Here is a 12045-nt window from a genome sequence, read left to right on the forward strand (position 1 = left end):
CTGTATTCTGAGAGAAGAGCTCAAACCAACTCTGGATCCAAATGCAAGTGGTGTCTGAAATCCAAACCCAGGATATTATAATACCTAACTCTAACATGGCACTTTTCACCGCTAGATCTTGAAGCATTTTACAAAGCAAGTCAACATCTTCTGGCACAGAGAGGTGAAGTGACTTGCCCAAGGTCAGCCAGCAGGCTAAGGGCAGAGACTGGAACAGAACACAGATCTCTTGAGTCCCAGTCCAGTGCTCTATCCTTTAGGCCACACTGGTCTCAGAACTAGAGCTCAATTTTGCAAATGACTCCAAACCAGAACTCCCATGGCTTGGAACAACCAGGCCTCCAAACCCAGACATGGCAGTTTGAGCCCACTTCCAAATATTCATCCTAGGATTTGGCCATCTTCCCTCATGCTTTTCAGAGTGCAGGAGAGCCAAGGTCTGTTCTCTTTTATACCCACTCTCCTCCCACTGCCCTCGACTCCAGTATTATTGGGAGTGGAGTTTGAGCCTGTAGCTGTGCAACAAGTTGGTGTCATTTCATAAGCTGTCTGCTACAATGTAGCTGGAGGGAGAAGTGAAACATTGTGGCCAAAGATGTTTCCTCACCATATATCTGAATTCTGGTTGCTGCTTCTTCATATATAGACACAAAGCCCCCCAGGGCTCACAGCGTGGGGGCGTTTTAGGCCTTGCTTCAGCTTCCTCAGTCATGTTTTAGCAAGTGCCATGCCATTTCTTTGGAACTTAGCGGCCGGACTCACCGCCCTGCTTTGCACCCTGCAGTAGCATTAAAACACCTGACTCCTGCATTAATGCATCAAATTGCAGCCATTGTCACTCCAAGGCTTTTCCCCTACTGCAGGCTGGCTTTATGCCCCTGCCTCTGCCAGCTGCACTGTGTACAGTTCAATCTGGGGGGAGGGGGAGGTCTTAAACCCCTAGCTGAAGCCAGCACAGAGCCCTACCTTGGTTGCTGATTTGCTGTTTGCACCAAAGTAAATGCTCTCTGGTTCTACATCTCAAATTGTCAGAAGACGGAAGCCACAAACCAAAATGTTAACTTGAAATGGCCCAAATGTACCTCTGTATTACAATATGCAAGCCTGCTGAAATCGATGGAGCTACATTGATACGACACAAGCAAATATGGCCCCTTGTCACTATTCTACAATAAAATAAATACCTTAGGGCCTCATTCTGAACTCACTTATACTGGTGTTAATCTGAAGTAATCTCACTGATTTCAGGGGAGTTACTCAAGATTGATGCCAGTGTAATTTAGATCAGAATCTGGCCCTTTGGGAGTATGCACGTGCTACAGGTAATTAACCAGTACCTAATACGTAAACATATATTAAATCCATGAGGAATTACCAGTATAGAATATTACAATTTGGAAATACCAACTATAAAACTTCTAACCACACTAATTGTGCTGAGTATCCGCAATCCTCCTGGATTTTGTCTTGGATTTGCAGTTACACATTACAGACCTTAGCACCTTGGAATCACAAATAGTTCCTGGAGAGATATTTTGCAAAAAGAAAAATGTGCCCCGTGATGTTGCTATATGCTCTTTGCACTCACTGCTTTGTTGCAGCCATTTACTGCAGTTCAGATTATTTTTTGAATGGCCAGAATTTGTCCTCATTGGCAGGACGCATCATTCCAAAAAGAGTTTACCTCCTTCACACACCTGGGGTTGTGTATTGGTTGGAAACAAAAAAATCATGCAGAAATGTATACACAACAACCTGTATGTGTACAGTTCCATTACTATGATTATGATTATTATTATTATTATTCAGATTTAGCCTGTATTTATGCTTGGCTGCACTGAGTGGCTGAAGTCCTAAGTATTCTTATTAGCAAACGACACCCAGTCAAAATGCAACACAATGAGTTCTACAATGACGCCTACAAGCCTCTTAATTTGATAACAGAGGTGCTACCTGCAAGTCCCAACACACAATGGACTGACTGTCTTTATCTAAGTGGCCAGGCTGGAGCAGTGAAAGCTGAACTCGTGTGGCTCATAGAGACGACATCGGTATTGTAGGGGAAGGTGACTCCGATAGACTTATTTTTATGCAAGTGAGTTGTGGCTTTCAGGCCCCTGGTAAATTGCTGATGTTGCCGTCAGTTGGGCAAAGTTTGAACAGGGGTTGATGTATAAAGCAAGACAGCCACTGAAGAGAAACTTCACTGTTGTAGTTGCATCAACACCCCGTTTGTTGTCATGGGTATTTTAGCCATCACGCCAGGGGGCATTTTTTAAGGAGAGACTTGAAGGTGAATAATGAGGTCTTTTTGAGGATGTTTACAAAAAGCTCCTTCCAAGCGTGAGGGCCAGCATGGGAGAGAGCACAAAGGGGCTTGTTTTAAACTTAAGAAGCAGGCGACGGAGGCTGGCATCATAGGGGAGGTGGGAGTCGACATTTCGATAGCGAGTGAGACATGGTAGGTAGGGTGGAGATAGGCCATGAAGTGAAGACAAGCAGCTTATGTTTGAGGCAACAGAGAAGAGGGACCCAGTGGATGGGTTCAAAGAAAGGGGTGATATGATCAAAGTGATGGGTTAGGAAAGTGATCTTTGCAGCACCATTCTCAAGGGATATGAGCGAGGCGAGATTACACTTGTCAAGACCCAAGAAAAGGATGTTGCAGTAATCGAGATGCAAAATGATGAGCATTTTAGCTGGGTGGGTGGATAGAAAAGGCAATATCGTAGCTATTATGCAGAAAGAACCAGCAAAATTTAGACATAGCCTGGATTTGAGGACCTTCTATCATGCTGTGTCCCCAAAACTAGGAGCAGTCTCTTGGTTATCTCTCAGCTCCTTCAAACTAACCTTTTCCACCAATCCTTCCTACCCTCTTCACTGATCCTCCCTCCACATAGCCATTGTCCCACCTTTTGGCTTAGGTTTGTTCATCTTGTTTAACTCAGAAGTCATGCTCCCAAGATAGGGAAAACATTTACTTATGTTGGGAGAGCTCTGTGGGAGTTTATCATGCTGTATGAGATGATCGTCAGTTCACATTGTGGGTTAACATAACAGAAGCTGTAGTTTCTCGGAGGATCCTGGGGCCAAATTCAAAAAAGTGGGTCCTACTGCCATTGAAACATAGGAAATTTCACCCATCTACACCAGGCCTGAATTTGGTCTCTCGCCATTGAGAAGGTGAACCTAGTGTGACAGATATGGCAATTTCCTGCAATATCTTTGAAAACCCTTATTGAATTAAGTTTACGTAGCTTTGGAGTCCATTTATTCAAAATGCAAAGTTTACGTATTATTGTAGAATTGTATGTAGTGTCTCTGGGGGTAGATGTGAGCAATGTAAACCCTGGGAAGTGTTTATGAGCTTCAAAGAACTATTTTAAAGAATGTGCTAGACGAGAAGAACCCTTTGGGACAAAAGTGGGTGGGAAATACTTGGAAGGAGGTGAATGCAAATTCTCATCTCCAGACCCAACCTTTTGAAGCTACCCCATGAGGAGAAACCATCATCCACTTATTGTCTCTTCGCAGACTCTAAAGATAAAACCCTGAGCTGCATAAAGGAGCTCAGATTAATGGATGTGCATGTTCTGAACTAGCAGCTGTCATGAATTTTTAACCACAAAAAAATCACTTGGTACGGGTTGAAGGACTGATCACTGCCAAAGCCCTTGTTGGAGTTGGGGATGATCTCTGTTAAGTTTATTAGCATGTGTGTAGATTCTTTTCCTGTTTTAATGTGTTTTCTCTGTCATGCTTTCACTTTAAGAATAAATGAACTAGAATAAACTTGCTTAGAAAGGGTTGTATGGGAACTAACTGTGGGCAATCATGTAGTGTTTACCCTTTGAGAAGAAAGCAAAGCAGGCCAGCTTAGGCAGTCTGATTTGGTGAAGAACTCGCAGTGTAGGCAGGGAACTGTGCAGGCTGGAAAAATCCTGGTCAGAAGGGAGAGAGGCAGAGGTCTTTGCCCAAGAGAGGTGACAGCTAAGGAGACGAGCCTACAGCAGGGAAAATACAGTTGCCCTGAACTGAGACACCAAGGACAGAGCAGCTGCTGTCCTATATCAGACCAGTGATTTGCCTAGTCTAGTAGCCTGTCTGCTTCAGAGAGAGTTGCAAGAAACTATATAGTGGAAAATTATGACATAACCTGCCCACATATGCAGGAAGGAAAGGTAGCTTGGAGTTCACAATGTGTTGTGAAATCCTTGCCAACAGAATCAGCCATGAGGAAAATTCAAAAGGCCGGAAGTCTGGGTTAGGAGAGGCATCTGTACTTATTGCAATCCTGTGAACATTGATTTCTCTCCTGAGATTGTGAGGGGACGAGACCACGGCCTCGTCTATATCATGTTTATCATTGGCTTTGCATTTGTCTCACAGGCTTTGTCAACATCAGGCTTGTATGGGCTCCTTCCTGCCACACCGCTCCAACAGACGATAATCACACTTTGAGGAGACAGGATTCTTAACTGCGACTGTAGCTCCATAACTCACACCTAGGCCATTTAGAGCATTTTGTGCAGTTTGCTGCACTGGGGGGAGGAGGGGGGAGGCCTCTGCATTGTAATTTAATTTTAAATGAAGTTTCTTAAACATTTTAAAAACCTTATTTACTTTACCTACAACAATAGTTTAGTTATATATTATAGACTTATAGAACAGACCTTAAATTAGAGTGAATAAATGAAGACTCGGCACAGCACTTCTGAAAGGTGGCTGACCCCTGGCGTAATGCATGTCTAATAATACAGTATGCTTATAAGGCCCATTCCATCAGAAATGCTTTATAAAACTACATTAGAATCATGTCCCCCCTGAAATGCAGCCATCTCTGCGGTAGTCACACAGACAACCAGTGCACACAGCCCACCAGCAGAAGGGAAAGGCGAAACTACAGCCATGGGGCAAACCTCAGTTCTTATGAATAATGCCATGGAATTGCTTAAAACTGGGAGGTAGCAAGGGCTGGAGGAAAGAACACAGAGCTGGGAACCAGGAACTCCTAAATTCTAAACACAGCTCTGCCAATGACTTGCTGTATAAACAAGTCACTTCCTTTCTGTGCCTTAATCTCCCCACTCTTAAAAAGAGGCTAAAACTGATCTTCCTCCCACACGTGTTCTGAGAAGTGAGGAATTAATGTTCAGACAGGGCTCAGAAAATATGTTTTCATGAAAAAAAAAACAAAAAAAAACTTGTACATCACATATTAACTGATGCACGATGGACGTGGTCTTCTCTGTATGGGCAAAATAGCTACAGAGTTTATATACAAGGGATAGAACTGCTAGAAAGCTCCTCAGCACATAACCAGGACATGCTCAGACCCACAGCTGAGCCCAGCTTCTGTAGGCTAACACCTGATAATAAAATCCACAGGCACAAAAAAGGGTGACAGAGGATACCAAAGTGCACTGAAGAGAGGAGCTCTGTTGTAGGCTAAGATGGGATAGAGGTCACTGCCAGTTATTCCATTTTAGTTCAAGTTTATATGAGTTAGATCTAGGCAGGGGAGGAGTTTGGGAGTTTTAATTAGTATTGTAGAAATCTGCATGCAGTGTTTACATGGTTAATAAAGATGAAAGTGACTTATAACTCCGAGCTTGAGTATGTTAACCTAATGTTAGTATCCTGGAATACACCAACAGACAATACTCTACTCTTTAATGGCTGACCTATAAAAACTATTTCAAATGCATGCAATCCAACACATGCACATCAAAATTATGTTTAAAGAACATTAAGGTTGCAAAGCCAATCACTCAGAATTTAGGAAATGCCAGAATTAATGTTACCTGTGCACCCTTAATTTGACCCCTTTAGGATTATGCATTCTGATACACACACTTTTTTTTCCAAGGGAACCCTGCCTCATTCGATGCACCAGGACGCTCACTCTGTGAGTAGTTAGGCAATATTTCTTTTTATCCTCATCATTCAGGGTGTGGCCTCAAGACTTATTCACCACACACCAGCCAAACCCTGCAAATTATTTATTTCCTCATGAACTCTTCTAAGGTATCCTCACTGTGCTATCTGAGTGCTTCACTAACATCTGTGAATTTATCTTCACGCACCTGTGAGGGGCAGTGGTAGGATTAGCCCTATTTTATGAATGGGGGACTGAAGCACAGAGAGATTAAAGCCAAAATTGTCAAGTCCACTAATTTTGTGTGCCTAGCATGAGATGCCCTGGGCCTGATTTCTCAGTGTGTTTAGCATTTTTATAGTGATTTATATGGTCAAAGCCCTCCTCCAGACAACTTAATAATAATAGGAGATATACCAATCTCCTAGAACTGCAAGGGACCTTGAAAGGTCATTAAGTCCAGCCCCCTGCCTTCACTGGCAGGACCAATTTTTGCCCCAGATCCCTAAGTGGCCCCCTCAAGAATTGAACTCACAACCCTGGGTTTAGCAGGCCAATGCTCAAACCACTGAGCTATCCCTCCCCCCTTCTTCAGTTGCAGCTTTGAGTCCTTCACAGTCTCAGGTTGGGCACCCATAAAATAAGGAACACAAGTGCCCAGTCCAGTTTTCCTGGGCAGCGTTCAACTGCCTTAACCATGTGACCATCCTCTCTCTTCCTGCATTCTCCTGACTCATTCACTACACACCTTCCAACTTCTGCCACAGATGAGGAAGGGGTTCTGTAAAGAACAGTCTCCTACACAACCCTAATTCATCCCTAGAGCATGGTCCAGCCAGTGCACTGTATAAGGCAGGGGGTCTTGTGGAGGAAACTGTATATGATCACATCAAGATTGGAACAAAATACATATGCAGAAGGGAGATGAATTAAGGTTGCTACTCTCTCCCCTTTTATCCCCTACTTCCTTGCTTCATGTGAGTCAGGCTGATTCCACCTTCTCCTCCAAGCTGCTTGGGTGCCAACGACAGGGACATGGAAAACACAGGAGACAGTCTCCCAGGTCTCACTTCTGGCACTTGGTGACAAAAGAGCTCCGAGCTCCTGCGGGAAGTAGCTGCAGGGAGCAGCCTGGAAATGAAGCATCCTCAATGGCTTTCTGCCAGTGGTTTTCAACCTGTGGTCTGCAGACTCCTGGCGGTCCGCAGACTATGTCTAAGATTTCCAAAGTGGTCCGCACCTCCATTAAAAAAAAATTTTAAATTAAAAAAGGTTGAAAGCCACAGCTCTATGCAGATAGGGCACGTGCAGTCCATTCAGCACAGAAGAACTGCATAGGGATGGAGCAGGATCAATACAAATGCAATCTTCAGAGAATTTAGCTGACAAACTGCAGCAAGTCTCTAAAGAGTATGTGCAAACTGTGATTTTACAGAGGCTTGTTGCTTGGACAAATTTGGGAGAATTTTCACAGGGATGGCAAAGAGAATATCTTTGACCTCCACTGACAAATTTCAAGTCCCTGCTCCAAAACACAGAGGTACTCAACTAGACGGTTGTAAGAATTCTCTAAGCTGAGCAAAACGCCGTATTTGTCACTAATTCCATTCTCAGAAATGACTGAACAAGTTTTATTGAAACTTTCACAAAATAAATCACCAGCTTAGCATGGAAAATGTCAACCTCTATGGTTAAAGTTTGGCAAAAGTTATAAGCAACTGAAAACAGGGTCTTGTAACAGTGTCTGTAACAATGATGTTCTGTGGCTTCTCTGAAGTACTGAAAAATGTCAAAAGTCTGTAGGTTTTTAAACAGCTATTTGTCCTCATTTATATTTAACTTCTTACTTCTAGAATTTCAAAGTGAATTTTCTAATTCATATCTGCCTCCTGTTTATATTATCAATCCTTATTTCCAAATAAACGGCTGAGAAAGAGGTTCTCTTTTTATCCTAAATACTAAGTTCAGAACACTTGATCAGAGTTCAGTCAGTCAAATCTCCATGGGCAATGAATTTCTGAATGCATTCCCTGATTGGTGCACGGACATGTATCCCTAAAGATGCTTATAAAAGGGGGAGCTGATGGACATAAAGACATTGGTCCACACTCAGCTCTCCATTACAACAGTGGAAAGATAGTAACCTCACTGACTAAATATGGCTTTTTACCAATGTAAATGAGAGCATAATTTTCTCAGTTGATTCATCATGATTATATAGTGCAGTCTGTCTATATACCCAAGCACTTACATGATCCTCACCACTATAGTATCTGAGCACCTACCTGTCTGTCCCCTTAATACAGCTGAGCCCAGTGGATTTCACTAATATTAACTTTTTTCTGGAGAATTGCAAGAAGTACAAGACACTGAAATACTCACCCCCACCCCCACCCCCACCATTTGCTGATCATGCTGAAATACTAGAAAACTAGTAATTTTGCAACAAGAACTTTTATACAGTGTATCTACACCAGTGCTGAAACCTTGAAACTTCCATAATACGCTGCAGGCATAAAGCACTTTACTTGGTCAGATTAAGTGACCACCTTGAGTCCTCAGATTCACAACTTTCTTTCCACAGTCCAAGACTTATGTTTTCTAATTTAGGTGGGCAAAAACTAAATAAAATTCACTTACTTATTAAAAAGAAAAGGCATGGAAGGGACCTCATAACTCTGTTCCTGGCTTTCACCTGAACGATGCAAGACTGTAGATACAATATCTCCACTCTGCCTGCAGATGACTCTCTCAGGACTGCTGGTTGCTGAGACACGGGCAAGTCTGTTGTGGGTTTCCTCGTTGGGGTTTCAGTGCATACGCTAGCAAAATTACATTTAAATATAGAGACAACAAACTACAGACAGAGGCACAGGTAAAAATGGTCTATCTGTCTATCTGTAGCCATCACTAGGGTATCCTTGTGGGTTACCTTTGAAAGCTGCTAAGTGAGGTATTCGCACTATCCATCTTCACTTTCCATGCTAGCTACCTGGAGGTGTCATCATCCTATGGAAATGTCCTGGTAACAGAGTGGAATAAACTTCAACACACACAAGCAGGGATTTAAAAGGTACGTCACCTTTCAGAGGTGCCTCATTACAGACATCGCTCCCTTTAGACCTAGGTTTCCCTCTTTCCCACACAACGCTGCGTCTCTCTCTCTGGTTAGTGTATTGTTAGTATCAGAAATGTTGGCTCTTGAAAGGGAAGTTTACTGAAAATGTAGGACACACTAAAGAAAGGAGAGCTTATCACTTCCACCCCCCGTGCTGCCCATCCTTTGCTCTTAGTGTTGCCCCTTTTGGGGTGTCTGTACCACAGTTCATAGGGGCAAGGCCTAGGAGTCGGAAGGGTCAGTATATGTTCAATACCCATGCTGCATGCTACTCTGACCCAGAGGTGGATTAGGAGTTTGTGGGACCCTGGGCCAGAGCAAACCCCTTCCACCTGCTGTCCCCCACCCCCTCCTTCCCGGTGCTCCTGGATTCCAGCTGCACAGAAATAGCCGCAACTAACTGGTTCATGTTGGCAGAGACCTGGTTTCCCCACAGACTGGCAATGCTCAGGGGCTAGAGAAGTCTCATTACATCTGAAATCACTCAGAAAGGCAGGGAAGTAGAGGGAGCGTTTCTAGAAACAGGATGGTCTTTCCCAGCTTGCAGCTTCTGTGTTTATTATACCCAACATTCCTGGGAGAGAAAAACGCACCCAATACCAAAGGAGGTTAGTATATTATTACTTTGCTCTTTCTTAGCTCCTGTACCCCAAAGGATCACAAAGTGCTTTATAAATGTTCAACAACTAAGCTTCGTGGCACAGAGGGGCAGCATTATTCCAGTTTCACAGATATTTGCCTGCTCCTTTTGCACAGAGAAGAAATTACATCAGAAGAGAACATGAAGCATGTGTTAGTCAGTGGGTGTGATAGTCTCACGCACACACACACACAGTATCCTTGTCTGTCTGGCCACACTGTGACTCAGACAGTCATCAGGTCTGAAGCCTTCTCAGAAATGAAGAGTTTTTAAAAGCTCCAGAGGACCCATTTAAAAAAAAAACCCAACCTTTTCTAGAATATAATTGTATTCCCGGTGGTTGCAAAGCTCACTGCTAGTCATAAGACAACTTGCATCAGAGGTCTGCAAGCTGAATTGGTGCAGAACTAACTCCCTGCAGCTCGTGCAGACTCGGCTGCAGTGTCTAGCTTTTCAAAGCTTCTCTTTCTCTCAGGGGCTGAGCCCCCCTGGCTTGTTGGGTTTCAAAGCTTCCCTCTGCTAGCCACAAACCAGAGAATGGAAAGTAGGTTATAGTAAGAGTGGGGGGAGCTCTCTGAGGCTCTACATAAGAATAGCCAACCCTACAGCACTCTGACCTCCTGAAAGGAGAACTGAAGATCCATTCTCTCCCCCTTCACTTTTTCCTTAGTGATTTACTGATTTCTTTTTGCCTCAGAAGATTTAAGGGTGGGAGGTTAAATGATGAAACTTGCTCTGACTCAGCATTAGGATAACTGTAGCTCCTAATAATTTCTTACTCTGGTCTTCTTCAGAAGGCATTGGAAGCAGATTCCCTTAGAAAAGAGGGCTCTCCACCCCAGTTTATTGTGGGTTATGCTTTGTTTACAGAGGACATTAATCCTGCTGGTGTGACAGATACACCTTCGGCTTCCTCCGACTAAGAGCTCAAGTTGTAAAATGTGAAGAATCAATAAAATAAATGAATGTGTAAAACATTTAAGATTCTGCATGTACCTGCCTTTTCAAATACACGGCTCCATGGGGAGACGGGAACTAAGGAAACAGAGCTTTTCCCAGCACCAGTAAAGCTTCTTGCCCTTAGTGCTGCCGGTAGCAATGCATACAACTTTAAAATGATTTTGCCACGTTCACCCGTAAGAGGCAGCAGACAGTGATGCCCAGGGAAGTGTGATTTAGTAGCTAGAGCCGGCGTCTGAGATGGAGCAGGAAGAGTCAGCTGAGAAGGTGGTAAGAACACCAGACAGTTGCGTGCCACCAGGGTGGGGAGGGAGGGAAAGGAATCAATCCATGACAGTATCACTTCAGCAAAAGGACTGAGGGTCGATTCATCTCTGTGTGACAACTTGCCTGGTTTCCCTGTTCTGCCTCCAGGCAGAGATCTGAAATGGCAGGTCTTGCTTTGCCGAATCTGCCATAGTGCGTACCCACTTTCCCCAACATTTTAGTATTAAAATGCTTCTTTGAGCTTTGCCTCTGGCTGTTCCCGCTGATCAAAGATGAATTGGAAACCAAGATGAGACATTTACAATTTCAAAAGTGGATGCAGGAATTGGCTGCAGGTCACCCTCTGTCACATTTCAGTGCTCAGGAAAATGAGGGTCCGATAGCACTGACTTGAGCCCAGCCTAGGGCAAGCAGGGGCTGTGCCCAACTCTGCCAACACAGTCCAACCCTGACTCGGAGCACATCATCCCCTGTGCTCCTCCACTGCTGGGTCTCCTGCTCCAGGTAGTGTGTACGTGGAGCTCTAGAAACCCCTGAGACAAACTCTTTCAGTGAAACGCCCCTGGTGCACTTGATACCGTAAGGAAAGTTTTCAAGCTGCCACTTTTTTTATACAGAGGACTAAACTGAGGCATTATTTCTCTTCCTGCTTTCCAGCAGAATTTCACAGCATGCTTCTCTCCCTGTCTGAGGTGGTCAGCATGTGAAAATCAACATAATCTTAGCAACCATTTGGAGCATGACAGAAGCCCACTAAGACCAAACAGGAAGCCGTTTAAGAAGGGTGAAAAAGGCACAGGTTCCATTAGTCCCTGCATCTTCAAGAAGCTCTGATATGCAGTGCTCAGCTGCTCTCACTTCAAGAAGAGCACATCTGTGGGGAAGGGATGTCATATAAATTTGCATTTCTAAGTCACAATTTCAATATGAAAGAACTTTTAGTGCAGCTGCTAGTAAAGCATACAACTTTCAAGTGATTTTGCCACCTTCAATTCAGATATAGGTCAGTGGTTCTGTGGCTGTCAAAATGCCTAGATTTGCCAACGTTGCTGAGATAGAAGCTTTTGCACTGAGCTTAATGTTTCAGCTTGAATACCTCTTAACATACCTCCCAAAGTGACACACACTGTTTTGCATACAAGCCACCCGTCATGCAGTCAGAAACTTTGAACAATGCTT

General features: G+C 43.8%; 1 protein-coding gene across 1 annotated transcript in view; it reads right to left on the minus strand.

Moving 5' to 3' along the window:
• The window catches only part of ITGAE (integrin subunit alpha E), a 51260-nt gene extending 50548 nt beyond the window's left edge, over positions 1-712 (minus strand). The window contains 1 exon segment of the mRNA XM_044994223.1: positions 670-712. Within this exon segment, the coding sequence (XP_044850158.1) occupies positions 670-712 (43 nt within the window).
• Between the last annotated feature and the right edge of the window lie 11333 nt (positions 713-12045).

Source organism: Mauremys mutica, chromosome 19 (assembly GCF_020497125.1).
Source record: "Mauremys mutica isolate MM-2020 ecotype Southern chromosome 19, ASM2049712v1, whole genome shotgun sequence".
Classification (NCBI taxonomy): Eukaryota; Metazoa; Chordata; order Testudines; family Geoemydidae; genus Mauremys; species Mauremys mutica.